Source organism: Schizophyllum commune, assembly GCF_000143185.2.
Source record: "Schizophyllum commune H4-8 unplaced genomic scaffold SCHCOscaffold_2, whole genome shotgun sequence".
Lineage (NCBI taxonomy): Eukaryota > Fungi > Basidiomycota > Agaricomycetes > Agaricales > Schizophyllaceae > Schizophyllum > Schizophyllum commune.
The window spans coordinates 1270363-1297545 of record NW_026089539.1 but is presented as its reverse complement, the minus strand read 5'-3'; the positions used below and the strand labels follow the sequence as shown (position 1 = coordinate 1297545).

Sequence of the window (27183 nt, the reverse complement as noted above, 5' to 3'; positions counted from 1 at the left end):
CCTCGGTCCGTTAGTTCGGCTTGGCCGGCGCCTATACGTATGTCTTGCCGAGGACGATCATCCCCCCATGGCACCTCCCCCCAACAGCCTTGGTCTCGCATTCTGACCGCGTTCTGCATATATATGCGGGAATATCGAGAGCTCTGAACCTCCTGGCGCGCGCTGCACTATCGCCCCTCTTCCTGCGAGCTGACAGATCATGTCACCACACGAGACACCTGCGGGGGAATCCCAGCAGACCCTCGAACAACAACTGGAACACAGGAAACGGAAATCGGACAGAGCTTGCGATTTCTGTAGAAGACGGAAGAGTGCGTAGGCCGTCTGTCTCGACACTGGCTGTGTGCTTACGTTCGTCGTATCCCCCAGGTCGATGTGAGCAGTGGCAGATCTGAATGAGCAATCACCCTCGCTAAATCTTGACCAGGCGATGGAGATCAAATTGCGCGCAAGTCGTGCTCGAATTGTACCATAAACAACCTCAAGTGCACATACCACGACACAGCCAAGGTGCGTTCTCGATGCTTGTTTCAATTGGGCACTAGTGCTCATTCATCGCGGGTAGAGGCAAGTTATCAGCAAGACGTAAGTGTGGCACGGCCTTGAATTTTCCCCTATGTCGCTCACATTCTCCCTAGCTACGTGGAGGCATTAGAACGGCGCATCGAAGAGCTCGAAGCTCAGCTCGAACGTGTACGTTCTTAACATAATCTGTCTTCCCCTCTACTGATTTAATGACTCAGCGGGAACAACTATCGGCCAACGAAGAAGGCGAAAGCCCGATGACTATGAGTTCCACCAGACCCAGCTCACCCCATACCCCAAGCATAACCCAAGAGCAAATGCGCGACATGGCGCGCGCAATGATACGTACGGGTACCCGGCACCGCCACGAGGATCCCAAGGACGGAGAAGGCGTAGAGGGACCGGCCATACCAGGCTCCATCGAGTTTGAGCGTGGCGAGTACAACCCACAGGACGAGGATATCATTGAACGCTTCCGGCACGTCCAACTGAACACCTCAATATTCAACCGATTTTTGGGCAAGAGTAGCACGGCGCGTAAGACATTTCTTTCTCTCCCGAAATCTCCGGAGAATTGACCCTTTGTCAGACCTCGTGTTGAAGCTCATCAGCCTGAAGAAGCAACCAGACGAGCCCTACAGGGTCCCTGCCACCTTCTTGAATGGACGTCGCTCCAGGTACTGGAGCGCGCGACCATGGGAATGTGCACTTCTCTCCACTGAATCGGTGGAATACGAATTTCCAGAGGAGGATCTTATGCGCACACTCATCGACCTCTTCTTCAACAACGTGCACCTCTACTTCCCCGTCCTCCACAGACCAAGCTTCGAGGAGGGCCTACGCAACGGCCGACATCACACCGACCACGACTTCGGCGCGATTGTTCTCTGCGTGTGCGCTTTGGGCGCCCGATACTCGGAAGATCCGAGGGTGCTTTCCGAAGAATACGACATGGATAGCCATTCCGGAGGATGGTACGCCGGAGGAGAATGTCTGCGCTATCGATTGACTGACAGCATCTTTCTTTACTCACAGGAAATGGTTCACCCAAGCGGAAAAGACGCGCAGACCGATTTTTGGCGCGCCTAGCCTGCAGGAGATTCAGTCGTATTGCGTGAGTGCCTCGGTTAGCAGCCGGATAACCGCGGCTGACTGATTGGCAGCTATCGATTTTATTCATGCTTGCGTCGTCGAACTTGATGACGCAGCATATCTGGACGCGCATTGGGGTCGCCATACGGTACATTCAGGACGTGGGCGCGCATCGGCGGACAAGGAAGAAGATTCCCACCATTGTGGACGAACTATGGAACCGGGCTGCTTGGTGTGCACCTCTTAAATGAATTTCACGTGAAGGAGACGGTGCTGACAGAAGCTAGGGTCCTCGTAGCATTGGATAGGAATTTGAGCTCGATACTCGGTCGAAACTGCGCCATGCCGGACGAAGAGTACGTCGACTCCATCTCAGAAATTCATCTGGCTCAAACGATTCGTAGCTTTGATATCCGTTATCCCATGGACGTCGACGACGAGTACTGGTACAATCCCGAACGGCCAGAAGAGTCATGGAAGCAGCCTGCAGACAAGCCTTCAAAGGTTGCATGCTTCATCCAGTACATCAAGCTATCCCGAATAACCGAGGTCGCCATCCGGACGATTTATGGCACGAATAAGTACGGCTTCCTGAAGAAATTCATGGGTGAAGGTTGGGAACGCGACTTCGTCCAGGAACTCGATTCTGCACTCAATCAGTGGATGGACGAGATGCCGCGGTATTGTGCGTACATCTTTCCGTTGACGCTTCCGAACTCGCTTACTAAATACCTAGCGAAATAGTGCAATGGGATCCCGAACAACAAGACCACCAGCTAATGAACCAGGCGGTGTTCCTGCATTGTTCCTCCCGGCAAACGCAGATTCTCATCCATCGCCCGTTCATCACTGCGCATCCACTAGCGGCAAATCCGTCCTTCCCTTCGTTGACCATCTGCACTACGGCAGCCCGAGCGTGTGCACATATTTTGGACCAGCAGAAGCGGAAGACAGGCGCTGGTTTGCCGTATGTCATGGTTCGCAATTTCCTTGCCCCTTTTCATGAGCCAGAACTCAATTGCCTTTCCAGTTTGCTGCTTCTGTGTCCGCCATCGTCTTGCTCGTCAGCATGTGGACGCGCGTCAAGCCTCGGTCCCCACGAGATCAGCTCAAGGAGCTCAAGGACGTTCATCTCCTCATGGACTACCTGAAGAGCATGGAAGATCGCTGGGTCACTGCTGGCCGTACCTGGGACGTCCTCGATGAGCTATGCTCCATCGGGGAGCTCCCGAACTCGCAACTTGGCAAACGCACGCGCGACGGTGCAGACGACGCTTCCTCCGAACGGCCAAATCCCAATCATCATACAAAGCACGACGAGATCGGGTACGACAGGGTACACCCGCGCAGCGATCCCAAGCTGAGCGCGCAAGCCATGGGTCCATCGCAGTTCGCCCAGGGTCCTGTGGACATATGCGTGGGACCGATGCACCACTCAGGTGTTGGTCCTCCGCCACCGATGCAGAACGGCCTCTCTGCATCGACGATGTACAGCGCCCTCACTCCGGACCAGCTCGGCTACCCGGCGGGGGCATGCGATGCGCCTCCCGCTGTGTCAGGGACGGGCAATTGGTTCTCGTCTCCGACATCCGGCTCAAGTGGAATGGCCGGCACGAGCATGGGCTCGGCCAGACATGCGAGCATGGATTCGACGGCACCCCGCGGTAGCATGGATTCGATAGGGAGTATGGACTCACTGGGCGGACGCGGCAGCATGCACTCGACGACCTCGAGCATGGATGCGGGCGCTAGCTTCGACTCGCCGCCTGGGTGGGGCTCGTTCGGGGAGATGGCGTCGACGGGCTTTACGGGCAGTCCTGGGATGGGCGAGGCGAACCAGCTTGACCCAGACGGTATGACGATCTGGCAGTCAGTGCCGCCTGCTTTCGAGTAAGTGCTCTTCGTTGCCGGGTCGAAGCAGTTCACTGACTCCCCCCAGCCCCAACGATTGGGTGACCTACCTCGCTGGATTGGCCGAGGTCGCCAACAACGACCAGAGTGGCCAGCCCGTAGTCCAGCAGGTGGGCGGGGAGGACACAGTAGTGTTCCCCTCCAGTATCCAGGATGGGAGCAACTTCTACATGGGCAATCCATCGTACCCGTCATTCGATCCATCACGCTGAGCATTAGAACAAGACCGTGGACAATCGCAATAGTTGATCAACGCTTTCGAGGTATTTATCAGTCGTTCGAGTCACCCTGCTGTATTCCTAGCGTAAATCCTTCTGTAATATCAATGAATTACACCGCTCCTAATATCCTGGCGGCGGGCACAAGAGACGAAGACGAAGTAGTTTAGTCAAGTACACAGCAGTGATCAAGGCAGAAAATACGCGTGTTGATAAGTTACTTTGAATATGGGCTCTGTATACCGGTCCTAGGTTCCATTATGCACACAGTAACCCTCTCTGTCTATCCCAACCCTGCCCACATATCCTCATCGTCCGGCGGGCCCGAGTTTGCCAGCATCGGCATAGGGGTCATCGTTTTTGGTGGCGGTCGTCTGTCTGCGCCGTTCGAGTCGGCGTCGAAGACAACTGGGTTGCGAACGAGAGGGCGCCCGAGCTCTTCGTCGCCATCATCGTCGCTGTCCATGTCGATGTCGAGACCGGTGTAGCCGGCTCGTCGGGCGGCGTTGATGTCGATGGGTTTGGGGCGCGCGAAGATAGACTGGCCGGATCTGGCAAAAAGAGATGAGTTGAGAACAATGTCGGAGAAGGGCAAGGGTGGTAAATGCTGCAAAATGGTGCACGTACTGTCGCATCACTGCAGCGAGTCGACTGAACTGGAGGACATTGCGCGCCACTAGGAGAAGGGTGTCGAGGATCTCCTCTTCCTTGCTTCCGCTTCCGCATGTAGAGAAGGCGAGGACAAGGAGGGTAAGGGCACAGAACATGGTGAGGATGAGATCCACCACGTTGAAGGGGGATTTCCAGAATTGCTGCATAGACGCTGAGCATGCACATACGCGCACTCGATCTCATAAACCACGCACGCGTCCAAATGCAACAAATCGTATCGCGACTTCCAATATCATCGCCGAGTTGACGATGATCTCGAGGATGTAGAATGGGAATCCTGGACATTCGTCCACCAGGCTAAGGACTACTGTGGTGACAGACAACGCTGCCATGCCGAGGTATAGGAATATGTACGTGCGCGAGTGCACAAAGCGGTTCGCGAGTCCGCGCGTGATCTCGCTGCGGGTGAGCGCATATATTGAGCGCGTGGGCCTGGTGAAGACATGGGGAATGGGCGTCAATGCGATAGACGGGAGGGACGAGGTGCTGACTCTGGTTGAGGAGGGGCTATGGGTGCTTCGGCATCGCGGTTTAGAGGATCATTTTCATGATAGTCGTCGCTGACGGGGGACTGTGACATGTTGCCCAGCGAGGGCGAGGGCACGGACGCAAGAAGTGCGAGGTGCAGGCGGGCGGCGCGCACTCGGTGGGCAGTCCGGAACATCGGAGCGATGATGCCGAGCTGTGGATCAGGTGCTTACATCAGCACATCACGCTCACCTCCCCTTGACTCTCGCAGTCATCGTCCCACTTCACCTCCTCCTTAGTCCTTTGTCAGGCAGAAACCAGCAAAGATGGGTGGCGGAGACTTGAACATGAAGAAGAGCTGGCACCCGCTCCTCCTGAAGAATCAGGAGCGGGTGTGGCTTGAGGAGAAGAAGGCGCTGGAGGAGAAGAAGAAACTCGACCAGCTGCGCAAGGAGAAGGAGGAGGAGCGGCAGCTGCAGGAGCTCCAGCGAATGCAGGAAGAACAGACGGGGAAGAAACGACAAGAAAAGCTGGAGTGGATGTACGCGACGCCAGCGGCGGGCAGCACGCAGAATCCGAACGACCTGGAGGATTACTTGCTGGGCAAGAAGCGCGTGGATAAGCTCCTCATCGGTGATGAGAATGACAAGGTGCGTTCCTCATCCGACAAATGATACAACAAGATGCTGACAGCCTTGTAGCTCGGCGCCGCTCACAAGAACTTCATCGCCGTCCAGAATGCGAACACTGCACGCGACATCGCCAGCAAGATCCGCGAGGACCCTCTGCTTGCCATCAAAAGGCAGGAGCAAGCTGCTTACGAAGCCCTCATGAACAATCCTCTCCGTCTCCGCGAGATGCAGGAACGCGCTGGCGTTAAGGTTAAGAAAGACAAGTCAGAGCGCAAGAGGGAGAAGGAAGAGAAGAAGCGGCTAAAGCACGAGAGCAAGCACTCCCATCATGACAAGGATCGTCGCTCTCACTCGCGCAGCTACGATGATGACCGTCGCCGGAGTCGCTCTCCTGATTATCGTCGTCGTTCACCCAGCCCTTACCGCGATGACCGCCGTTCGAGCTATCCCGCGAGGCGCGGGAGGTACAGCCCGAGCCCTGATCGTCGTGGCTCTCGCCGGCGCAGCGTCTCGCCCGACTACAAAGGGAAGGGTAAGGCTGTCGACCGCAGACCGCAATGGCCCCGCTCGGACGAGTCTTCGGAGGAGGATAGGTATGGACGTCGCAACAGGAGTCTGTCTCCTCGCCGCGACCGTGTCATCAAGCGCGAGCGTAGCGAAAGTGTTGTGGGCCGCGAGCCACTGCCGAAGCGCTCGCGTCGCTCGCCATCTCCCATGCGTAGGCCGCCTTCGCCACGTCGCGGGTCCCCTCCTCCACGCCGTGCCTCTTCGTCACACCGCCGGGCAGCTTCTCCGCCCAGGCGCTCTCCACCTGCTGGCAACCCGAGCGCGTCAAAGCTTGACGCAGACCGCGCTGCGCGCCTCGCTGCGATGTCCTCCAACGCCAACACCATGTCGAAGGAGCGACAGGAGCGTCTCGCCGCGCTCCTTGAGAAGGAGAAGGCGGAGCTGGCTGCAGACGAAGAGGCACGGAAGAAGAACCAGGGGATGGCGAGCTTCTTGAACTCAGACTCAAAGAAGGCGTTCGGAGGCTCGTTAGAGGACAGGATCCGGAGGGGCCGTGGTGGAATGGTAGTGGATAGGGATTAGGTGTAATGAATGGGTCTGTCGCAAGTCTAGAGCGAATCCTCTACGTACGTTCATTGTGTACAATGTCTCTCGTTGTCTGGTTCCTGTGTATTCAGTTGCTCTGTGGACCGTAGCCCACGCCGAAGAGCGCCTATCGGCGCAGCTGTCGGCAGTTACCGAGTTCGTGTGCGTGTGATGTGACGATGAGCAGAGGGTGAGTTGCCTCCTACTCTGACGCCTGTCCAAAGCAATGCTCGGCGAAGACGACGTATTCGACTCCGTCACCTGGGAGTCCCCTCCCGCACCCCAGCAATACGATTATGACCACCAACCCGCGCCGACGTCCCCCGCTACCGCGGGCCCTGGCTTCCGCCAGTCCACGGACAGCAGCGAGGGCGGCCCGCACGATCCCAAGTGGGAGGGCTACCTCGTCGCGTCCGTGAAGGACCCCGTAAAGGAGCTCCCGGAGACGAAGGACGCCTACGTGTCGTACCTCGTCTCCGCAGAGGTAGCACCGTCCGCTGCTGCGCTGACCCCCTCTGAACGACCCCAGACCAACCTGCCCATCTTCTCCACGCCGAACCCGACGGCGCGCAGGAGGTTCCAGGATTTTGTGTTTTTGCGGAACCATCTGGTGAGGGACTTCCCGGCGGTGGTCGTCCCTCCGTTGCCGGACAAGCATCGGTTGGGTGAGTGTGGGGGCTGTGTGGCTGAGATGTGTGCTGACGCGTAGACAGAGTACATCACTGGCGATCGATTTAGTCCCGAGTTCATCGAGAGGCGTAGACAAGAGTGCGCACATCCATATCTGCATATACTTCCTGGCTAACTAACGCCATCATAGCCTCAACCTCTTCCTCCAACGCATCGGCCGGCACCCCACCCTCCAGCGCGCAACTCTCGTCCGCGCCTTCTTCGAGTCTACAGAATGGGTGCGTCTACCCTATGCTCCTCCGCCGTCGCTAACACCCCCCCCCCAGCACGTCATCATGCACCAACACGTCGCGCACCCCCCAGGCCCCGAGCCAACGCCCGGCCTCCTCGACTCCGTCTCCGACACGCTCCTCAACGCCTTCTCCCGCGTCCGCAAGCCCGACGACCGCTTCCTCTCCCTCCGCGAGGGCGTCGACCGCTTCGAGGACGGGCTCGTGACGACGGAGCGCCTCTACTCGCGCGTGCGCACGCGGACCAGCGGTGAGTGGATTAGCGTGTGCTTTTCTGGCGGTGGCCCTCAGGCTGAAAGACGGTGACCCGGAATCCTCGGAAGACCTCACCTCGGACTACCATGATCTTGCGGTCGCGGTGCAGGGGCTGGGGTTCTTGGAGTCGGGGATTACAGAGCCGCTGAATCAGTTCTCGAATACGCTCCTGGAGTTTTCGGCGTTGTTGAGGCATACGGTGCGTGTTTGCTCACCAAAAAGTCACCCTACCTGTGCTCAAAATTACTTCAGACCCAAACAACTACGGACCCCTTCCTCAACCACCTCCATGCCCTCCTCTCTTACTCGCACGCCAACCGCGCCGTCTTGAAGCTCCGCGACCAGAAGCAGCTCGACTTTGAGGAGCTGTCCGACTACCTTTCTGGCGTCACCGCCGAGCGCGATAGGCTGTCTGCAGTTATCAGCGGACATGCTGGAAGCACTGGTCTGGGGCTTGGGGCGTACTTGAGGGAGCGGGTGGACGCGATGCGCGGGATGGATGACGATAGGGCGAGGGTGCAGAGGATGAAGAAGCTGGATGCGAAGATCAAGGAGGTGGGTTGGACTTTGTGGCAACGCCACTACATGCTTGATCCTGCCAACTAACCCTCATCCTCTTCAGCTCCAAGACGCCGTCACGACCGCACACGAGACCTCGGACGCCTTCAGCGATGAGACGCTCCGCGAACAGACCATCTTCCAGCACGCGAAGGAGGCGGAGATGAAGGAGGCGCTCGGCGACTTTGCGGATGGGCAAATTGAGTTCTATCGGGCGGTGAGTATTGCTTCATCTGATCATGAACTTCATGGTCAAATGATGATGAAGGCAGTCGTCATAAGTATCGATGCTTACGCCCGATGCAGGCAATGGAAGAGTGGGAGCGGATTATACCCATTATGCAACGTATACGGGTGGATGTTTGAGGGCAGGTGTGAGCTTTGCGCGCAGGCATGAGAAGAGGCAGTATAGCGCCCAGGCGATGGGGCGGATGGCAAGCCAGGCGATGGGGCATCAAGATGGTTGGTTGGAGGTCTTAGGGACGAGAAGCAGTCAGAGACGCTGTACTGTATACTACTTTACTGAAGTTGCCGGTCTAATATATTCGCGATGTACACATGGGATGGAGAGTTGGTACGACAAGAAGTGAGCGAGAGGCTGCGGATATGGTTACGGAGGTTCCAGGTGTAATGTCCAAAGAAGTCGAGTGAGGCAAGTTCGCCATCATGAGTCGTAAAGCTCTTTCTCTCTTCGTAGCTTGATGTCTGATTCCTGGACGGTGAGCGACAGCTGGAAAGATGTGTCAGGCGACAATGACCTTGCTCCTGATTTACGATGCCACTCACGTTGATGATGCCTGTATTTACCGCCCGGACGACGTGCAGTTGCGCTTCCTCGGATGCGCCTGCAGTAGTGAGACTGCCATCGGCCGGAAGCCATGGCGGTGGGTCACCCTGCATGAACGTTACTGAAAGCTCGGGGTTGTGTGCCACAAATTACTGACCTTGTTCACAGCCGCCGTGGGTGCTTGGTCGTCTTTCAACTCGAGGACGATGGCGAAAGAGACATCGTCTGTGAGAATGAAGCTATTCGATGAGGTGAAAAAAAGACGATAAGGTTGCGTACCTCTCAGGTACATCTGCCCAAGCTGTGCCTCAATCATGTTGAGCTTGACGAGGAAGGAGCGGAAGTATTGGCTGAGGATCGCGGGCTTCATTGCATCTACGACACTAGTCGCAGTCAATGTATCCAGCGTACAGGCCGTGCGTTGGATGGGCCGACCTTGTATCCTTATTGAACGCCTCGACCTCTATCATACTTTCCAGGGCGAAGACAAAGCGTTCAAGCGGCGCATCCTCTTTGTCCTTGATCACTACGACGACCTTGGCTACCGTACCCTGCATATATTTAGTTCCCATGGGATAGTTTGCGTACATTCTTCGGTGGACTAGATAGTCAATGGTGGCGAATTCGTGGCAACTCACCTGAACCAGCTCTTCTCCCACCGCCTTCACGGCGCCAGATATGTACTCATTCAGGCCTGGATGTCTTGACTGGAATACTGGGGTATCATATTTCTTCCGTCTCACGAAGAGGTCGGCGGGGTATATTTGTCGGACGTAGAGGATGGTGTGGATGGCGACTTCCACTGCAATCCAGACGGTATAAGTAAAGCGAAGCTAGATGCGCAGACACATATAGGTATCCAAAAAATACGAGGACATGTGGAGGAGATATTCGGAAGGAGAAATGAGCAGAGGGAGGTATGAAGGTAGGAGGCGGCCAACAATGGATATGCCACTCACAGAATTCGCATATGCCCTTGACGGTTTCTATGGAATTTGTTACTACTTCATCAAGGATGAGAGGTAGTCTACCGCACGATTGAAGGTCAGAGTCGCTGGGCTCTCCGACATACTGCTCAAAAAGGTAAGATGGTTGTTGAAGTCAAGACGGCCGGGCCGAGGACGGAGGTGCGTAATGGCGGGAAGTGCCGGCAGCCGCGCCGAGTGAGCCGCAGGCGCGGCGTCGAGCCAAGCACCCATCTCTCATTTCCCCCTCATGCGCGCGCTCACCAAGTACGCGCTGCCCTGGCTGGCAGGCGCGCTCGGCGCCCTCGCATACGAGGTCGACTTCCAGGACACGGACTACTCGCGCCAGATATGTAGCGGCATGTGGGGTGGCAAGGACACCTTCATCAACGGTGCGTGCGCGTGGATCTACCGAGTCTGAACGCGTAGTGAACGAGTCGCAGTGACATTCGATGGATCCTCGCAAGGACAGGTCGCCATGGTGCGCTATCTCACATCTTAACCCCACATCTCCATCTTACACGTACGCCAGGTCATCTACGAGTGGGCGGACTGGCAGTACCTCGGAGTAGAGACATCCGTCACCGAGGACTACCTCCCCGTGAGCAGCTTGCATACCTTCATTCCTTCCCCCCGCTCATCGCCAACCCTCGCATAGCAGAAAACCTACGTCTGCACCTCCAACGCCGCCCTCGCCGGCTTCTGCACGACAGACCAGCTCGGCAGATTCATCATCGACCTTCCCGAGGGCAAGAACATCTCGGACACCAGTTTCTGGTCCGCGCGCGTGCAGCTTCCAGGTTCAACAACCTCTGAGGGCTCATCCTCGTCCTCCGATACATCGCCCGAACAATCTGTTGGTACCCTCTTCACCCATTCAGTCGCACGCTTACTGTCCGCAGTCCGAACGCGATTTGGCGTTGAGGCAAGAGAATTCGAGCCCGAGCGGATTGTACACGTACACCGATCCCATCCAATACATCGTCCGCAACACGGGCTATTATTGCGTCGGTGCGTAGATCTCCTTGGGTTCCACGCTTCTCGCGGTCGCGCGAGTGACGGAGGTACTCAAATGGACTCCCCTCAGCCATCGTCCCCATTTCCGTCCAATCTTCGCAGACCTCAGCCGATATTCGATCACTTGAGGCTCGCCAAGATGCCAACTTCATCTCACGCCAAGACGACGAGACCGACGTCCCATACCACCCCTCCTACAAGGGAACCGTGCTCTTCCGCAACAAATTCGACGGCAAACTGCCTGCAGCGGATTATCCGAAGGTTAACGTATGTACATCCTCTTTTCTTTTGAATATATACACTTTGCTAAGCCCGGAATCCATTCTGCAGTTCTACTTCGCCATGTTCCTCGTCTACCTCGCCTTCGCTGGTGTTTGGGGCTGGTTGTGCTACAAGCATAGGACAGAGCTCTTGCCGATTCAAGTAAGCCCACCGCTTCTCATACCCTGCCATCTATAATTGACTATACCTACACAGTACTACCTATCCTCGCTCATCGGTCTCATCGTCATCGAGATGCTTGCTAGCTGGGGTACGTGGCTCTCGCCTACCCTTCTCTTGTTTTCAGCCATATACTGACTTTGCCCCCCCTCAGCTTACTATCGCTACCTCAACGCCCACGGGCGTGGCACGTCGTCGACCATCTTTCTCATCGTCGTCGCCATCCTCGACGCTGCGCGCAACTCCATGTCGTTCTTCATGCTGCTCGTCGTCTCGCTCGGCCTCAGCGTCGTGAGGGAGAGCTTGGGCCGCACGATGCTGAAGTGCCAGATTTTGGCGGGAGCGCATTTCGTGTTTGGGAGTGAGTGGTTTACTCCATGTTGTCAGTGAAGTGCTGACTCATCGCTACAGTCCTTTACGCCATAGGTATCGTCGAGCTTGAGCTCGAGTCCGCGTCGGCGCTCGTGCTGCTCTTGTTCGTCATTCCGCTTGCGTTTACACTGAGCGGGTTCTTGCTATGGATCATGTATGCGCTGAACGGTTAGTCTGACTTGTCTATATCGCTCACTCCGCACTCACCACAACCCTTAGGCACCATCAACGAGCTCCGTGCACGCAAGCAGCGTTATAAGCTCCACATGTTCGAGTTGTTGCACAGGATCTTGCTCGGCGCTGTTGTTGTGATCATCATATTCTTTGTGGTCTCGTCGTTCTCGTTCTCAGGGCGCTTGGCAGAAGGTAAGCTTCATTCTCCTTTCCTTCCTTGTGAATCATAACCTAACACTCATCCAGATTACTCCGCCAAATCCTGGCGCTCCCGCTGGTGGCTCCTCGACGGCTGGCTCGCACTCCTCTACCTCGTCGCCTTCGCCGCCATCTCATACCTCTGGCGTCCCTCCGAGCACAACCGCCGCCTCGCTATGTCCGAAGAGCTCGCCCAGGACGAGGAGGACGCAGAGGACTACGACCTCGAGGCCCTCGAGCGCCGTGGCTACGGCCGCGCGCACGGGGAGGACGATGACGACGAGGACGGGCATCGAGGTAGGAGGAGAGACGACGATGAGGCGACGCTCGTTGGCGGGGCGAGCAGGGGCGCGCCCGGTCCTGTGGTCGGCGAGGACGCGGTGGTGTTCGAGATCGGGGACGAGGATGATGAAGACGATGATAAGACCCCGAAGAAGCGGGGGCATACGGAGCGCTTGAGCGGCGAGCAAGGGAGGGGAGAGGAACGGCAGGGCCTGATGCGCGACCGCGATGACTAGAGCGTCATCGTCCGACCCTGTGTACATATGCTCTCACCGTCGCTCTCTCCGCTTTGCACTCGCTTACTCCTTTACCGCACCCCGCACGGACTCACAGAAAATGCAGTATGCTTTGTCGCTGGTATTTATGCGGTGTATAGTATACAAATAGTACTGAGTAATGACAACAAGACAACAGCAGAGCGAAAGGTAGATCAGTCCCGTATGCGGCCACTGGAAAGTAAAGAAGGGCAAGGTTAGCAAAAAAAAAAAGGCAGCAAAAAGGGGGCGAACGCACGTCGAGGTGGTGTATAACCGTGGCGCGATGTTCATGGCCTGCAGCTCCTGGAAGAGCAGCTTCGCGGCGTAGGGGATGTACAGCTGCGAGCATGCGGTCTTGTTCTTACATGCACGGCATTCGAAGCTTTGCTTTTTCTGGAGAGAAAGTCAGTCTTCTTCCATTATCGTCAGACACAGCTCGCTTACCAAGTTCGCAATAGCAGTGAGACCACAGCTGCAAGTCAAGTCAGAAGCTGATAGGCGAGAATAAGGCCACTTGCACTCACATATCGCAAACATGCAGTCGGTACGCATCCGATGCGTCGAACAGCCGCTCCTTTAAGAACCCAGCAATACCGTGCGAGATCATACAATCGCGCTCCATCTCTCCGAAACGCAGACCACCGTCACGACTACGACCCTCCACCGGCTGGCGCGTCAAGATCTGCACCGGCCCTCTCGCGCGCGAGTGGATCTTGTCGTCCACCATGTGCTTGAGACGTTGGTAGTAGGTCGGGCCCAGATACACCTGCGCCTGCAGCTTCCGCCCCGTGTGCCCGTGGTACATGACCTCGAGCCCACGCTGCTGGAAGCCCTTCGCCGCGAGGCTCTTCGACACCGCCTCGACCGTGAGGTCCGTGAACGGCGTCGCGTCGCCCTCGTTGCCGATAAGGGTCGCGACCTTCGACAGCAGACACTCGACCAAGTGGCCAATAGTCATACGCGAGGGAATGGCGTGCGGGTTGATGACGATATCGGGGACAATACCCTGTGCGGTGAACGGCATGTCCTCCTGGCGGTAGGTGATACCGATGGTACCCTTCTGACCATGACGCGAGGCGAACTTGTCGCCGATCTGTGGGATACGAGTCGAGCGGACGCGGACGCGGATGAGCTTTTTGCCATCCTCGTTCGTCGTGAGCAAAACCTGGTCGATGATACCGCTTTCCGTGCTCTTCAACGGTGTCGAGACATCACGGCGAGTGTGGTTCTTCGTCCGCTGGCCGAGCTCTTCGCTGTCGGGCGGGATGGGTGCCGTCTTGCCAATGATGATATCCTCGCCGTTGACGCCCGTGCCCGGTGCAATCAAGCCATCGTCCTCGAGTTTGTCGTACGTGCCGTGCTTCATGCGGAGGGTGTTGTCGCGCGAGGGCTTCTCGAACTCCTCCGTAGGCATCATGCCGACGCTTTTCTTCTCCATGTCCGTGTACCCTCTGTAGTAGATACTACGGAAGAGACCACGGTCGATGGAGCTCTGGTTCATGATGACGGAATCTTCCTGGTTGTAGCCACTGTAGCACAGGATAGCGACAATGGCGTTCTGGCCAGCAGGAAGTTCTCTGAACTTCAGGTACTCCATGGAGCGCGTCGTCGCAAGTGGCTTTTGCGGGTAGTAGAGGATGTTCGCCATGGTGTCCATGCGGAGGATGAAGTTCGTGAGGAAGATACCCATGGCTTGTTTACCCATAGCAGATTGGTAGGTGTTACGAGGCGACTAAGAGGCGTCAGCGATGTAGCGGCAGCCTTCTGATGGAGATACGTACCTGGTTGTGATCGGGGAAGGGAATGATACTGGCGCAGATACCGAGAATCATGCTGGGGTGAATCTCGCAATGCGTCCAGGTGTGCGTATTCGCCATTGTGTGCGCGACCTTCGTGGCAGTCATGTCGACTTCCTCCTCGGCCTGCTGAGCGGCGCGCTCCTCCGGTGTCATCCTCGAGTTCTCCAGGTCCTCGGGCGTCATGGCAATCATGACGGTCTCTTCTTCCTCCGCATCCAGCAGTTCGATGATACCCTGCTTTACCAACGAGTCCCACTTCGCGCCTTGCGTCAGAGCGTGCACATGGTGCTTCTCAAGCAGCAGAGACTGGTTTTCGACGATAAAGAGCGGGCGACATACACGACCTGCGTCGGTGTACACGCGCAATTCCTTCTCGCGGATATCCCGGACGACGGAAACCTCCTGGCTGATGTCGTCCTTTCTGCGCAGTCGGCGGATAGTCTCGACGAGCTTTGCCGGGTCGCGGTGGACACCCATCCAGACACCGTTGACGAAGACCTTGGTGAAGGTCGCCTCCGACGAGCGCGCGTTCTCCTCCAAGCTCTCCAAATTCCACTCCTGCAAGAAGTCGATGACGGGCGCAGAGATGGAGCCGACCGAGATACAAGCCATGAGCGAGAGGTTCTTGACGAGACCGCAAGCCTGTCCTTCGGGGGTCTCGGCAGGGCAGACCATACCCCAATGAGTGTTGTGCAGTTGACGAGGCTTTGCGATCTTGCCCTCTCGTCCGAGTGGCGTGTTGCAACGACGAAGATGGGACAACGTGGACGCGTATGTGTAACGATTCAACACCTGGGAGACACCGGCCTTCGCCGCGCCAGCCTTCTTCTGGTCACCCCAGTTGCCGGTGGCGAGAGAGTACTTCAAGCCCTGCGAGATCGTGTGATGCTTGATCGCGAGGTTAAGGTTGAAGTCCTTGTTGGACTCGACACACTGATGTCTGGTGAGCATCGTCTCAGAGCGTGTCGATAGCGACTACATACCTTCTGCAAGTAGCGGTAAACATCCTTCGTCATCTTCCTGAAGAGCATACGGAAGAGACCAGCAAGCAGCGGGCCTGCCAAGTCAAGACGCTTCTTGCCGAAGTGATCACGGTCATCCAACTCTCTGCGCTCAAGGGCGGCAAGCAAAAGTCGGTGAACCATGTAGCCGAAGAAGTAGGCCTTCTTGGACTCCGAACCCTCGGCCATGGAGACGTGCGGCAATAGTTCCTTCTGCAGGATCTCCTGCGCATACCGCACTCTGCGCTCGCGGTTAAGGCCGGTTGTTGTACCACGGTTGCCGATGAAGTCCAAGGCGACCTCGCGCTCCTGGATGACGAAACCGTCGTCAATACACGGCTTGAGCAACTCGAGCATCTGCGGATCGGTGCTCTCGTAGCAGATGTGGTCGAGGATGTCACGGTCGGAAATGACGTTTAAGGCGCGGAAGACGACCCAGATCGGGATGTCAACCTTGATATAGGGAATGGTAGCCTTGATGACATTGCCCATCTTCCTTTGAAGTCAGCAACTCGTATAATGAAAGAATAGAGGGACCACGTACCGACCGCTCCTTCGTCCGGTGGAACATCTTCACTTGGAACTGACTGATCGTCTTGCCACCCTTCTCCACGGCACTACGGATCTCGGCCAAGAAGTTGATGGGGGAGGGCTGAGCTTTGGCGAAGACATAGACATGGTTTGTGGCCATGCGCTCCTGCGCAATCAAGACCTTCTCCGACCCGTTGATGATGAAGTATCCTCCGGAGTCGTAGGGGCACTCATTGAGGTCGTATATTTCTTGGTCGCTCAGCTTGTTGAGAATGCAGAACGCAGAACGCAACATGATCGGTACCTGCAAGGTATCAGCACCGGAAATATGCAGTCATGACGCTGAAAACGCACCTTGCCGATGTGGACCTTTTGAACCGCATTGCCTTCGTCCTCCTTCACAGTCCTCCAAATGGGTTCACCCGCCTCGTCCAACTCGTCCGTGGCATGCAAAGTCTTCTGGCGCATTTCAATGTACAGCGGTGCAGCATATGTGAGGTTGCGCAAGCGGGCCTCTTGGGGGAAGACTGGGACGACTGAGCCATCCGCTTCGGTGATCGTTGGTCTCGAAAGGTAGATTTGGCCGAACTGGATCTCAAAGCGCTTGCTCTGATCGAAGTTGTGTCCAGTATGCTGCTCGGCCTGGTCCAGGATGAGTTCCGGGTTCTCGTCCACGAGCTCTTGCATCGTGTTCTGAATGAACTCGTCGAAAGAGTCGAGCTGCTGTCGCACAAGGCCCTTCTCATCGAAGAAACTGGAGATGACGGTCCAACAGTCTTCTTGCGTTATACTGTTGTCGTCCTCGTCCTCGTACTCCATCGGCATGTCATTCGTGTACGCATCTTGAGAGTAGGCATCCTGCGAGTAGTCGTACGCTCAAGGTAAAGGTGTCAATATCATCGTGGACGCGTCGTGCTTATGGCAAGGTACCTTGGCTCATTTATGCCCGGTTCTCTGTTCCAAATGGATCCTGTCCTGAGTTGTACCAGCGGGGAAAGGGGGCAGCAAGCAGTCTGATGATTATGCGAAGCCGAAGACGTTTGCCACCACCGGGAACGTGAGCGTCGAGAACAAGGTCCTCGATTTGTTTGTGTTGACAAACCCGGTCGGACGTCGGTGCGAGTTGCCACGTGCTCTCGGCTGACTCCGAATTGGACCCACTTGTCACATCAAGTTCAACCTTGCCATAATTGACCTTACAAAGCTCGTTGGACCTTCACAATTGTCTATATCTGCGTGTATTGCTACATATGTTCGTGTATAATTGTTTTGGAACGATACATGGGCTTCTCTGCAATCACTCTTCAACATGTTTACAGCTTCGCCTTCAGTAGCGTGTTCATCTTTGATAGTGCGCTGGACGCATATCCTCCCTGCAAGGACTAGATTCAGAGGACATCACCTCTGCAGCTGAGGCCACTTACCCCGAAAAGCACCGTGTGATTGAGATAGTGGAACATCTCGTACAGCTCCATCCGCAACTCGTACTGGTCTACAGGCTCCGCCTTCGGGAAATGCTTGTGGTACGTCGTATAAAATGAGCGAGGGAAGCCGCCAAACACTCGCGCAATGGCAAGGCTGAATGGACTTCAGTACGTTGATTAACTTGATGACTGTCCTTATTTTACTCACTCAAATTCATTGTGGCCATAAAAAGACGACGGATCGAAGATCGCTGGTTCCCCCGTGTTTCTATCCGTGCCAGCGTTCCCGCTCTGGATATTAGGACGCCTGTAACACGAACCTTGACCGGCCCGACGGCTTACCCATAGATCACCATGCAGGATCACTGGCTCGATCTTCAGAGGGCCTAAGATCGTCCGTGAATAACGGTGTTGCCACATATGGTGTTGTACACTCACCAAGAAGCTTCGGGATCACGCTGAGTAGACGAGCTCAGCGCAGGCTCCAAGACTCCAAACAAAGAGCTCACGTCTTGCGCACTTGCTCCCCCTTGCTGACCAGCTCCCCAAAGCGCTGTCCCTTCAACGCGTCCAACAACTCCCCAATCTTGTCACTGAACAGCTCCTCCCAAGACGGGAACCATCCATTCCTCATTCTCGTCGCCCCACAGTATGTCGGTACCTCGAAGCCAAACTGCCCATTCGGACTAGTGTGTCGATGCAACTTCGTCCCCATCAGCTCCCCAAGGCGAATGCCCGCCCCCTCCGTTAACGATCCGATATTCTTGTACTCCGACACGAAGTACGGCCGCCCATCAGTGACACCGTGAGCAAAGACCCTCGGCACTAGCTCAGGACACCCTTCACTCAGCGCCAGCAAGCTCTGCGCCTCCCCCTCAAACTGTTCCGCCTCAGAGGGGGATCCCACCTTGGCGAAGTAGTCTTTGCCATTGTTGGACGAGATCTTGGGAAGCGAGCCATGGAACTCCGCACCCGGCTCGATGCGGTTGAGCTCCTCCATGAGGTTGTTCAGCAAGTTCTGCGGGATGCTTCTTCTGAAAGGCATATCTGCGACGTGGATGAGGAAGAAGAGGAGCAGGCAGAGGTCGAATACAAGGCGCAGTGGGTCGCGGCTGGCATAAGTAATACTAATAGTACCTGAGGTTCAGGTGATGTCATGGTCGAGGTGCCAGAGTCGGGCCGGGGGTTCCGCGCCACATATCCCCCCTCAACCTCCACTTCCCGCTCATGATGCCAGGTAAATTCGTAACAATACACATTGTCGCCCTTACGGGTACATATGACGACCTCTAGTTGTCCAGTACTCACTGATATTGCCCAAGGTACTTCGGCACTACCTCATGGACGCTCGTCAGCTTGTGCCTTTGCGTGGCCAGCAGGTCCGAGAAAGACGACGCTGGGCATGTCGATGTATCTTTGACGATGTTGTCGTACCTGAGCGTCTCTACCTGCAAGAAGCTATTAGAAGTGGGGTTCTACAGAACGACGATAGATCTTACCTGATCTCTAGTGACCGTAAAGAGGTTCTCTGGCAGTTGCTCGAGCACCGCACCCTGCATCTTGCCCAAAGCGAATGGCAGACTAATGACAGGGCGCGTTCGGCCACTATACTTGAGGACAAGCTCCATAATTTCCCGCCAGGTAAAGACTTGCGAGGGAGTAAGTGTCAATATTGTGCGCAAGGCAAGCCGAGTTGCTCACTTTCTGGTCCACCCGCCTCGAAGATCTTTCCTGCCACACGAGTGTCCATGCCGCGATTGCGCCTGGAGATGATCTCGATTGCCTTGGCAATGTCGTCCACATACACAGGCTGAAATCTGGCTGTTCCACCCCCGAATGCAGGAAGGAAGGGGAGGTACTTGGATAGAGTGGCGAAGCGCTGATGAAAGGTGAGCGTCGAGTTTGCGCCAGGTCTAAGAGGGATACACACATTGAAGAATGAATCTTCAGGACCAAAGACCAAGCTCGGTCGTATGATGGTCGCGTCGGGACAGACTCTGAGGACGGCGCGCTCGCCCAACCCCTTCGACTTGGCGTAGAGGATAGGGCTATTCTCATCGGCGCCAATGGCGCTGATGTGGATAAGCTTTGCGCCGACGTCGTGCGCGACTTGCGCGACATTGCATGCACCCTGTACATGGATCTCTTCGAACTGCTCCCACGTCTCGTTGAGGATACCAACCAGGGACACGACAACACTGGCATCCTTGAAGATGGGTCTGAGCGTGTCAATCTTTCTGATGTCGGCTGCTCTGGACGGAAGCAGTTTGTCCGTCAAGATGAGTGGGCGCAGAGTCGCGTCAAGCTTGTCTGCGGACCTCGAGATACCCTGGACTGGGCGAGTTGCAGAGACAGCGCGTGCAATATGGGTACCTTGTGGGTTGTCAGGAAACAGAACGTATATGCGCGCATAGCATGCACCTAGGAAACCCGCTCCGCATATGACTGCCTTTCCCGTAGACATGTTGGGCGGCGATGTTGACGGTTAGAGAGGCGATACTGGTGAGCAGAGGTGGGCGTTGCCGACGAGTACAGTCTTCGCGTCGTCTGCGATCGTGTGCCGCCGGTCAGTAGGCTATCTCCTAGCACGCGACCATGACGTCGGTGCCAAAAGAACAATGGACGCGACGCCTTCGAGTTCGCTTCCGTGTCCGGGCCAGAACTTGTCCACGAGCAACAAGCAGCCGTGCCTTGAACCACGCGAATTAATAAAGGTCTGCAAACGTATGCAGCTTTCTTGACACAAATAACCCGTACGAGAACATCGCGCCTTTGAGACGAAAGCAAGCACCTTGATTCCCATGCCAGCAGACAGGCCCATACAAATACAGCGAGATAAAGGAACAGGAGACCACAGATAGCAAGGTGCAAAGCAAGCGCGACATCACATCGGAAGACCAAGCGTAGTCCGCTAGAGAACAAAGGTGCATCAGATGCGTGCGAAAGCCGTATAGCGGTAAACTCACGAGCTGTATCACATTCGTCCTCTCAGCTGGTGGGAGGGCGGCAATTTGCTCCGGGGTAAGTGAAAGGAGTTGCACGACCAGCGCCTGAGGGGATGTGTGAACATCTGGCGTCTGCAGTTTGGGAAGGACGTACCTTTTGATCGTCGGGTATGGACGCCAGCATGGTGGCTACACTGGCGGCGGCAGGGTTCGATGGAGGAGCTTGAGGGGGAGCAGGCTGTTGATAGCCTCCGTATCCTCCACCGTACGCCTGCGTAGGTGTGGGGGTATGGGCAGGCGGGTATGAGGAAGACCCTGCATAGCGGCCTTGACCGTTCGCGTAGGATTGTGATTGAGGGGGATATGAGGTCGGAGGGGTAGGCGTGCGGTAATCCGCCTGAGGCTGGACGTATGGAGGTATGGCGCTGGCAACTGGGGGAACGGGTGCTGGTGCTGGTCCCGGCGCTCCGGTGCCAGACGGGCCAAGGCTTGTCAAGGTTCTCTGTATTCAGTGTCAGGTAAGAAAGTAGGGACCAACAAAGCACTCACCTGGAAAACATCTATATCTATAGCATTCATAGATACCATGAGCGTGATGAGCGCATACGCGATCTGCGGCTGAGCATTGAGGATTTGTCGTGCGGCGTCTGGCGTGGTTTTCTGTTCACTCTGAGCGCCAGAATATACTGTAGACTGGTATACCCACCTTGAGTTGCATCAAAAGCTCCAGGAGCTGCTCAGTCGCGAGGGTCGGACTTGTCGACATGACCGTTCGGAGGAATAGGCGCGCGTGCGCTCGATCAAATCTGGGGAGGCTATCCCCTGCCATCCCATCGCGCTCTCACCCTCCCTTTGTTCGACCTACCTCCGCGCTTCTCGCCTTCGCAGTCACCGCCGCGCTACGAGATAATCACAGAAGTCACAACACGTTCCAGTAAAGACCCATGATATCGGTGAGTAAATACAATGCCTAATACAATAATACTGCGTCGTCACATTTTACTTTTGGGGACCCATCGCGGTCTCGGTATACAGAACTACTAGCGGACGACGTATAGAGTTTCCCCTATCCCATCGACTATCCTCCCCTCATACGAAGACGCTAAAGTCCCGGTCAATCGAGACTATGGAGTCGACCACAGACGCCGATGGCGATTCCAATGTAGAATCGGGCGAGTCTGGAGGTGCAACGCCGCGATAATTGTCTGTCGAAGGCTCGAACGATTGCTCAGAACCTGAGCCAGTAGCATATTCCGATGATCCCTCGTCAAACTCGAACTTGCAAGTACCCTTCTCGAGGTGGTATTTGAGGCCATTGGGGTTCAAGTAAGTCTGCACGAGGTTAAACACGGTGGTGAGAGTGGCACCCTGTGGCAGCTCACCTTACAGCATCCCGGTCTCTGTGAGAGGGTCAGACGCGGAGTGGAGCGACGGCTGAGTTTTGTACGTACCGGACATTTGAATGCGCGAACACGCGAGGTGCGACGGCGACCCCCACTGCGTCGGGCGTCCTTGCTAGTCGTCGGCTTTCGTGGGACTGTGTAGGGCTCGGCTTGAACGCGTGCTTGCGCCGCGTGTTCTCGGCGGACGGGGTGTGAAGTCGGGGCGGGCCTCTCGGTCGGTCGTACGACCACGGTTGGCTTTACGGCTGACGGCATCGATGCGGCAGGTCGAGGCTGTTCTATTGGCAACGCCGGGAGCAGAGGTTGCACGGGAGGTTTTGTTGCCTCGTGCACGGGCGCTAGTGGGAGGTCGTCGAGGATGTCGCGCGGCGCATACGGCGCGCTGAACAGCGACAGCGAGAATGGGTCGAAGTCGTCCGGCGAGATAACGGTAGGGAAGACGGGGAATAGTGAGGAGGTTGGCGAGGGGGGCTCCGAGCATGACGGCGTAGAGGAGGATGAGGAGGCGGAAGACGTGCTGCCTGGGGTGAGGGGTGGCGTAGGCACACGGAGCGGCTGCAGTGGCGCGGGGCGGATGCGTGGGCTACCCTTCCCCCGTTTCGGCGACTTTCCCCCCGCCTTCGCGACGGTGACATGTTGCTCTTCAAAGTGCTCGAGTAGTTCATGGAGGTCGGCCAGGACAAGGTTGCAGCACGAGTAGTTCGAGCACTATATGGTCGCGTGTCACGTTCCATCAAATCACTTCCCCACACAGGTGGCAACTGTATACTCACGAAGGCGCGTTCGATAACTGCTATGCGATCGAGGGTGTTGCACTCGGTGGACTGGCACATATTGGGAGGGGAAGTATCGAGGGTGGCTTGAGTGGTGAAGGCTGCGATGGTGGCGGTTGAAGAGGAAGAGGTTGGCGTACACGAGGAGGGCGTGGGGCAGCCGTCCAGGAGACTATCAAGGTACGTACGAGGAAGCAGGGTAGAGACGGCCATGAGATGACAAAAGAGGGCACGTTCCGGGCAACCGCAATCAGCAAACATTCATCGACCACCACATGAATCTACACGACTCACTTCCTGGCCAGACTCATGTTGAGCCTCGTGTAGTCCGTATTTGCAAAGACAACGAACAAGCCCGGCTGTGAGGAAGATGTGAGACGGCGGTTCTGATGGATTGTCCAGAGGGGTATAAGGGTATCGATATCGATAGAAGGGGACCCAGCAGGAGGCTAGGCTGAACGCGAATATCGGAGTTGGGTATGTGGTCAAATGACAGCTGAAGACAGCTTGGGTCGCAGCGTCGAAGCGAGAAGCCAGGCTGTTAAAGTACGCAAGGGCTAGGGAGCACTTACGTCTGAAGACGCTCAGTTGCGCGACTGCTTGACGATCGGGTGTGGCAGAGTGGCGTCTGAAACGATATCCTGAAGGTAAAAGGATACTTGTCGGACACTCAGGCCTGGGCACGGGACTTCCGAGCGCGAGGGGATCGTGCTGAAGGTGTGGTGGCCATGAGCATCGCTAAATTCATGAGGCGGAGCGGAATTTCGCACTGGCTGACTGGGGCAGCGGTCAAGCCTCCACTGACAGGACGTGTCGCTGGGAGGAAGGATGCAGGGAGCATCGCACTACCGCCCGCCCAGAATAAATGGGGAAAGTTTATCGGTAGCGACTGACGCATATTTCGAGCGCCGGTGGAGAGCCATTGGAGTGACTGACGAAGGGCGCAGTCACGAACATGATCATGGTGCTGAGCAAAACGCGCGGCAAACTCATCGTGCTGATCGTCTCCTGTCACTCCCGCGAACCGCAAGACGCGTGGGCCATGGCAGATATCTGCGCTGCTATCTCTTGCGTTCCCGTCGTCCAGCTTAGTTCCTGATTGCTGACATTGACAGAGGGTCTGTAGACGACCTGGCATCGCAAAGACCGCTTGAGGATCGCTGCCTCCACGTCGATCACAACACGTGTCACATCAATTCCCACCGGATGATGCGCTCACGATAATGGACCCACAACATGGGACGAACATACCCAGGCCCTGCGCTGAATGCGGAAGACATGAAGACGTCTTATGTGCCGCCTTCGTTGAGGCAATAGTGTCTATCCTGTATTGTGAGGGTACGTGCTGGTGGCGCTGCAACGACTAATGCATTCACTGACCAGATTCTACGCAGCGCGACGATACGAGATCGACGAGGATAAGGTTCTAGATCTGTCTTCGCCATAGCTCGAGTCGACGATGAGCCCGAGATGAGCAAGCACGAGGCAGACGCGCCGACTTAGGACCACCGGACATTGAAGAAGCAGATGCGGATCTAACCACCATTGCGAAGGGTCCCTTGTTGATCCATTGCCTATCCAGGAGCTATTCGTATGTTGGTGTCGGCACGCTCGCCGTCCATCCGAGGAAGAAGTACCAAGGTACTCGCCACTCCCCGAATCCGAAGGACAGACTTCATTATAGATGTTAGTGATAAGGCATCGATGCTCACAAGGCCATCTCATGAGACCTCTTCGACAGAGGCTAGTCGTAGAGCTATTCGAATGTCGGGAAATCCCTCCGGAGGAAGTGAACGACCTTGCTGGCATACAGTGCGAGTCGCGACTTCTCGACTGCCTTTTTGGGTGGGACCATCATTTTCGACCAAATCGCACAAGACGTTTCCCCTATGTTAGCAGAGTGGTCGGAAACATCACGAATAGCCTAGCAGTACCTTTCCGCACCACCTGCTGAAATATCTAAGCCGTAGGTCAACTTTTTGTTTTTGGCTCCTCCGAAAAGTGAAAAAGGGACCGTAAATTCTATGGAAAATGAATATTTATATTCATTTTCTGGCTATTTATACATGTTTTTCGCTTTTGGTGGGCGTTCAGCTGATCTTCAGGGCTGGCCCAGCACATATATACTATCTAGCGACGATATACAGGACCTATGGTCCACGCAAAGAGTGCGGGGGCCCGGTTCGCTCGAGCTGGCATGGGACGGCCGGGACTTGCCGAGAGCGCGGGTGGCCGAAGGGCACTGACAACTTGCTCAGGTAAGAAGACTGCCGTTAGACATCAAGATAGTACTTGGGAAGTCTTTTGACACCTGTTGAGGTCTCCAGCTGACCTCAAAGCAGCTGCACCGCTATGCTCAGAAATTCGAGCCGACCAGGGTCCTGTGTAAGCGCATTTCGTGGTGGTCCTCGGTAGATAATGTTTCATACCAGTATTACTCGGCCAGCGATAAGCCCAGCGCACCCTTCCCAGCCGCCAGAAGCCGAAAAACTCACCCCCAACTTTTCATCTTCGAGCCCGAAAAAGTGAAAAATATTCGATTTTTCGGGGCATTTTTCGTTCTCAGCGTAAAACGCGTTCTTTTGGTCGGTTTTACGCCTCAGAAAATGTCCAAAAAATCGTATCAAAATTCCTTCATAGAGATAGGCACGTGTCAGTGAGGTGGCGAGTCGCACTGTAGATATGGGGATACCCACCCGCCCGCGACGCAATACAAGCGCCGATGGCGACTTACTTGCTGGGGGCTTAAGGTGTTGTTGCTTGAAGAGAGGCATTCCGTTTGATGCGGGGGACACAGAAAGAATCACAGAATGAATGAACTCAGTGTGAAGCGCGCTCTTTCGATGCAGGGCACAGACGACGTGATGGGACGAAGAAAGAGCTGTTTCGGAGAAATTGACAAGTCAGCAGCATAATGTCACAGTCACCTGATTGGTGACAATACGCGTCAAGCGCGCTTGGTGACCGATCGTCATTACCATTTCCTCTACTGTCATCACGCAGTTCACTCAAGTCCAACTGGCGGGTTCGAGCTGCTAAGACCATGGAGCCGAATCCAGATTCAACGGACGTACCGATGCCTGACGCCCCGCCAGCCGACCCGGCACCCCGCAAATGCTCTCAGTGTACTCGTCTGGTCGAACCGCATCTTCCTTATGTGAGGTGCGCAATATGCAGAGCGAATGGTCGCGAGTACCAGAAAAGAAAGACCGAGAAAGCACGCGCGAAAGCGCAGGCTGCAAGAGCCAGCTCTTCTGGAAGTATGCCACCTCTGGGCGCGTCTACGTCGACATCCGCCACCAATAAACGGTCGTCAAATTGCTCCTCAGAAGTGTCTACTTGGAAAATGATCAGGAATCCTGTGACTGGAGAACAAGACTTTGAGTGCACGTCGGCGTATTCCGTGCGTTCAGAGCTGCCGCTTCGGGCTTACATTTCTAACCAGGTCACAGATAGAAATCTCCCGCGATGGGCGTCGTATGAAGAAAAGACCAACCTTCATAGGCCAATCCAAGGTGACCAAAGCCAAGGATAAGCCAGTGGTAGACCACGACCCGAAGACTGCAGGGGTAGGCTTTCTTCGTCGTGTCGTCAGTCGCTTTACTGAGTCCCTCTGAGATTGCGCAGAAACTTGGCTCCCACCGGATACCTTTCTCCGAGTGTCAGACGAAAGAGGACCTGCATGATGAGCTTCGCCAGACGCTCTTGAAGTCTTCGCATGCGAACTTCCGGGCTTTCTACTCGATCATCGACGTCGAACACGATCACAAGAGGCGTGTCGAGGAGATTGCAAGCGAGTTGCGCAAGGTCGAAGGCCTATCGTTCAGGTAAAGATCTTCATCTCGCGTCGCTGAGCAAGGCCGGTGCTGACTCGCCGACTTAGTCTTAAGCATTACCACACGAAGGTGGATCCGCAGCGCACATTCTATTTCGCAAAGTACCGATGCCAGTGTTGGGCGCAACGGACAGCAGATGTTGTTCCCGCTGCCCCTCAGGCCAACGCTGTTCCTTCCAAGGATTGCGGTGGTGTGGTCTCCATTCGTGTGGCCGAGGATGACTCGCATACGTACTTTCCGGGTCAAAAGATCACGGTCATCGTCCAGCATACGCTTGATACGTGAGTGCTTACCCATAACAGAACTTACATTACAACGCATGGTTTACTACGCCCACATTCTCTTGCAATCTTTTCCTACTTTAGCCGCAAAGACTACTAGCTATAGTACGACTTCGATACACCCGTATCGCCTATTCCTGTATAGAGCATCCCTTGCTGTCTATCCAAGCTCCCGAGGGAGGAACAAGAAAGGACGCGACGAAGAGAGACTGCGATGTAAGTTCGTTCAACGGTCACCTTGCCACTACATACTCTAACGCAACACAAAGGGGAAATAAAGTTCAGCCATGTGAATGCCCAACAGGCATCGTCGGAGAACCCGTTGTCGCGAAATGAGTGTGGATTTCCTGGCGC

General features: G+C 55.7%; 12 protein-coding genes across 12 annotated transcripts; 5 read left to right on the top strand and 7 right to left on the bottom strand.

The window, feature by feature from the left end:
* Positions 1-199: 199 nt before the first annotated feature.
* On the top strand, positions 200-3872 carry SCHCODRAFT_0255656 (putative fungal-specific transcription factor with Gal4 and fungal trans domain; the record flags this gene model as incomplete). Its single annotated transcript, XM_050343717.1, has 13 exons — positions 200-311; positions 422-510; positions 566-585; positions 639-693; positions 744-1062; positions 1115-1499; positions 1561-1639; positions 1689-1849; positions 1905-1973; positions 2022-2302; positions 2362-2594; positions 2648-3507; positions 3557-3872. 13 exons carry the CDS (start codon positions 200-202, stop codon positions 3738-3740), a joined length of 2847 nt encoding a protein of 948 aa, XP_050202150.1. The 3' UTR covers positions 3741-3872.
* On the bottom strand, positions 3843-5014 carry SCHCODRAFT_073583 (uncharacterized protein). The gene is made up of 4 exons (XM_003038775.1): positions 4910-5014; positions 4613-4850; positions 4374-4558; positions 3843-4297 (listed from the first exon to the last, which is right to left on the bottom strand). The coding sequence occupies exons 1-4, from the start codon at positions 4996-4998 to the stop codon at positions 4030-4032; spliced, it is 780 nt and encodes a 259-aa protein (XP_003038821.1). The 5' UTR covers positions 4999-5014; the 3' UTR covers positions 3843-4029.
* A 122-nt stretch (positions 5015-5136) lies between these two features.
* SCHCODRAFT_02744149 (uncharacterized protein) lies at positions 5137-6775 on the top strand. Its single transcript, XM_003037446.2, has 2 exons — positions 5137-5536; positions 5588-6775. The coding sequence occupies exons 1-2, from the start codon at positions 5213-5215 to the stop codon at positions 6605-6607; spliced, it is 1344 nt and encodes a 447-aa protein (XP_003037492.1). The 5' UTR covers positions 5137-5212; the 3' UTR covers positions 6608-6775.
* Positions 6776-6807: 32 nt separating this feature from the next.
* On the top strand, positions 6808-8907 carry SCHCODRAFT_02610321 (uncharacterized protein). Its single transcript, XM_003037447.2, has 9 exons — positions 6808-7094; positions 7140-7275; positions 7324-7378; positions 7431-7518; positions 7567-7780; positions 7854-7984; positions 8038-8340; positions 8408-8560; positions 8650-8907. Exons 1-9 carry the CDS (start codon positions 6837-6839, stop codon positions 8707-8709), a joined length of 1398 nt encoding a protein of 465 aa, XP_003037493.1. The 5' UTR covers positions 6808-6836; the 3' UTR covers positions 8710-8907.
* Positions 8908-8921: 14 nt separating this feature from the next.
* SCHCODRAFT_02610320 (mitotic spindle checkpoint HORMA domain-containing protein) lies at positions 8922-10215 on the bottom strand. The gene is made up of 8 exons (XM_050344419.1): positions 10167-10215; positions 10090-10116; positions 9769-9932; positions 9566-9681; positions 9410-9513; positions 9288-9355; positions 9130-9237; positions 8922-9073 (listed from the first exon to the last, which is right to left on the bottom strand). The coding sequence occupies exons 1-8, from the start codon at positions 10198-10200 to the stop codon at positions 9008-9010; spliced, it is 687 nt and encodes a 228-aa protein (XP_050202149.1). The 5' UTR covers positions 10201-10215; the 3' UTR covers positions 8922-9007.
* Positions 10216-10345: 130 nt separating this feature from the next.
* SCHCODRAFT_02662772 (uncharacterized protein) lies at positions 10346-12815 on the top strand (the record flags this gene model as incomplete). The annotated part of the gene is made up of 12 exons (XM_050346517.1): positions 10346-10487; positions 10539-10576; positions 10628-10696; positions 10754-10951; positions 10998-11106; positions 11183-11379; positions 11443-11535; positions 11590-11644; positions 11708-11914; positions 11965-12093; positions 12145-12291; positions 12346-12815. The coding sequence occupies 12 exons, from the start codon at positions 10346-10348 to the stop codon at positions 12813-12815; spliced, it is 1854 nt and encodes a 617-aa protein (XP_050202148.1).
* Positions 12816-12907: 92 nt separating this feature from the next.
* SCHCODRAFT_073589 (DNA-dependent RNA polymerase II second largest subunit) lies at positions 12908-17019 on the bottom strand. Its single transcript, XM_003038777.1, has 8 exons — positions 16522-17019; positions 16181-16471; positions 15619-16128; positions 14618-15568; positions 13361-14568; positions 13281-13308; positions 13093-13229; positions 12908-13028 (listed from the first exon to the last, which is right to left on the bottom strand). The coding sequence occupies exons 1-8, from the start codon at positions 16990-16992 to the stop codon at positions 13010-13012; spliced, it is 3615 nt and encodes a 1204-aa protein (XP_003038823.1). The 5' UTR covers positions 16993-17019; the 3' UTR covers positions 12908-13009.
* Positions 17020-17480: 461 nt separating this feature from the next.
* SCHCODRAFT_0241481 (uncharacterized protein) lies at positions 17481-18636 on the bottom strand (the record flags this gene model as incomplete). The annotated part of the gene is made up of 6 exons (XM_050342519.1): positions 17481-17540; positions 17592-17744; positions 17802-17882; positions 17934-17974; positions 18030-18048; positions 18103-18636. The coding sequence occupies 6 exons, from the start codon at positions 18634-18636 to the stop codon at positions 17481-17483; spliced, it is 888 nt and encodes a 295-aa protein (XP_050202147.1).
* A 259-nt stretch (positions 18637-18895) lies between these two features.
* Positions 18896-20055, bottom strand: SCHCODRAFT_048473 (putative nucleoside-diphosphate-sugar epimerase; the record flags this gene model as incomplete). The annotated part of the gene is made up of 4 exons (XM_003038779.1): positions 18896-19039; positions 19091-19239; positions 19293-19470; positions 19522-20055. 4 exons carry the CDS (start codon positions 20053-20055, stop codon positions 18896-18898), a joined length of 1005 nt encoding a protein of 334 aa, XP_003038825.1.
* A 312-nt stretch (positions 20056-20367) lies between these two features.
* On the bottom strand, positions 20368-21426 carry SCHCODRAFT_02610305 (uncharacterized protein). Its single transcript, XM_003038780.3, has 5 exons — positions 21243-21426; positions 21086-21196; positions 20691-21038; positions 20558-20641; positions 20368-20502 (listed from the first exon to the last, which is right to left on the bottom strand). Exons 1-5 carry the CDS (start codon positions 21300-21302, stop codon positions 20476-20478), a joined length of 630 nt encoding a protein of 209 aa, XP_003038826.1. The 5' UTR covers positions 21303-21426; the 3' UTR covers positions 20368-20475.
* Positions 21427-21438: 12 nt separating this feature from the next.
* SCHCODRAFT_02149810 (uncharacterized protein) lies at positions 21439-23333 on the bottom strand. Its single transcript, XM_003038781.2, has 4 exons — positions 23285-23333; positions 22713-23071; positions 21988-22647; positions 21439-21936 (listed from the first exon to the last, which is right to left on the bottom strand). The coding sequence occupies exons 2-4, from the start codon at positions 22971-22973 to the stop codon at positions 21859-21861; spliced, it is 999 nt and encodes a 332-aa protein (XP_003038827.2). The 5' UTR covers positions 22974-23071; positions 23285-23333; the 3' UTR covers positions 21439-21858.
* A 2368-nt stretch (positions 23334-25701) lies between these two features.
* On the top strand, positions 25702-27024 carry SCHCODRAFT_02528500 (uncharacterized protein). The gene is made up of 4 exons (XM_050343534.1): positions 25702-26115; positions 26165-26281; positions 26331-26539; positions 26596-27024. The coding sequence occupies exons 1-4, from the start codon at positions 25756-25758 to the stop codon at positions 26831-26833; spliced, it is 924 nt and encodes a 307-aa protein (XP_050202146.1). The 5' UTR covers positions 25702-25755; the 3' UTR covers positions 26834-27024.
* The last annotated feature ends 159 nt before the right edge of the window (positions 27025-27183 follow it).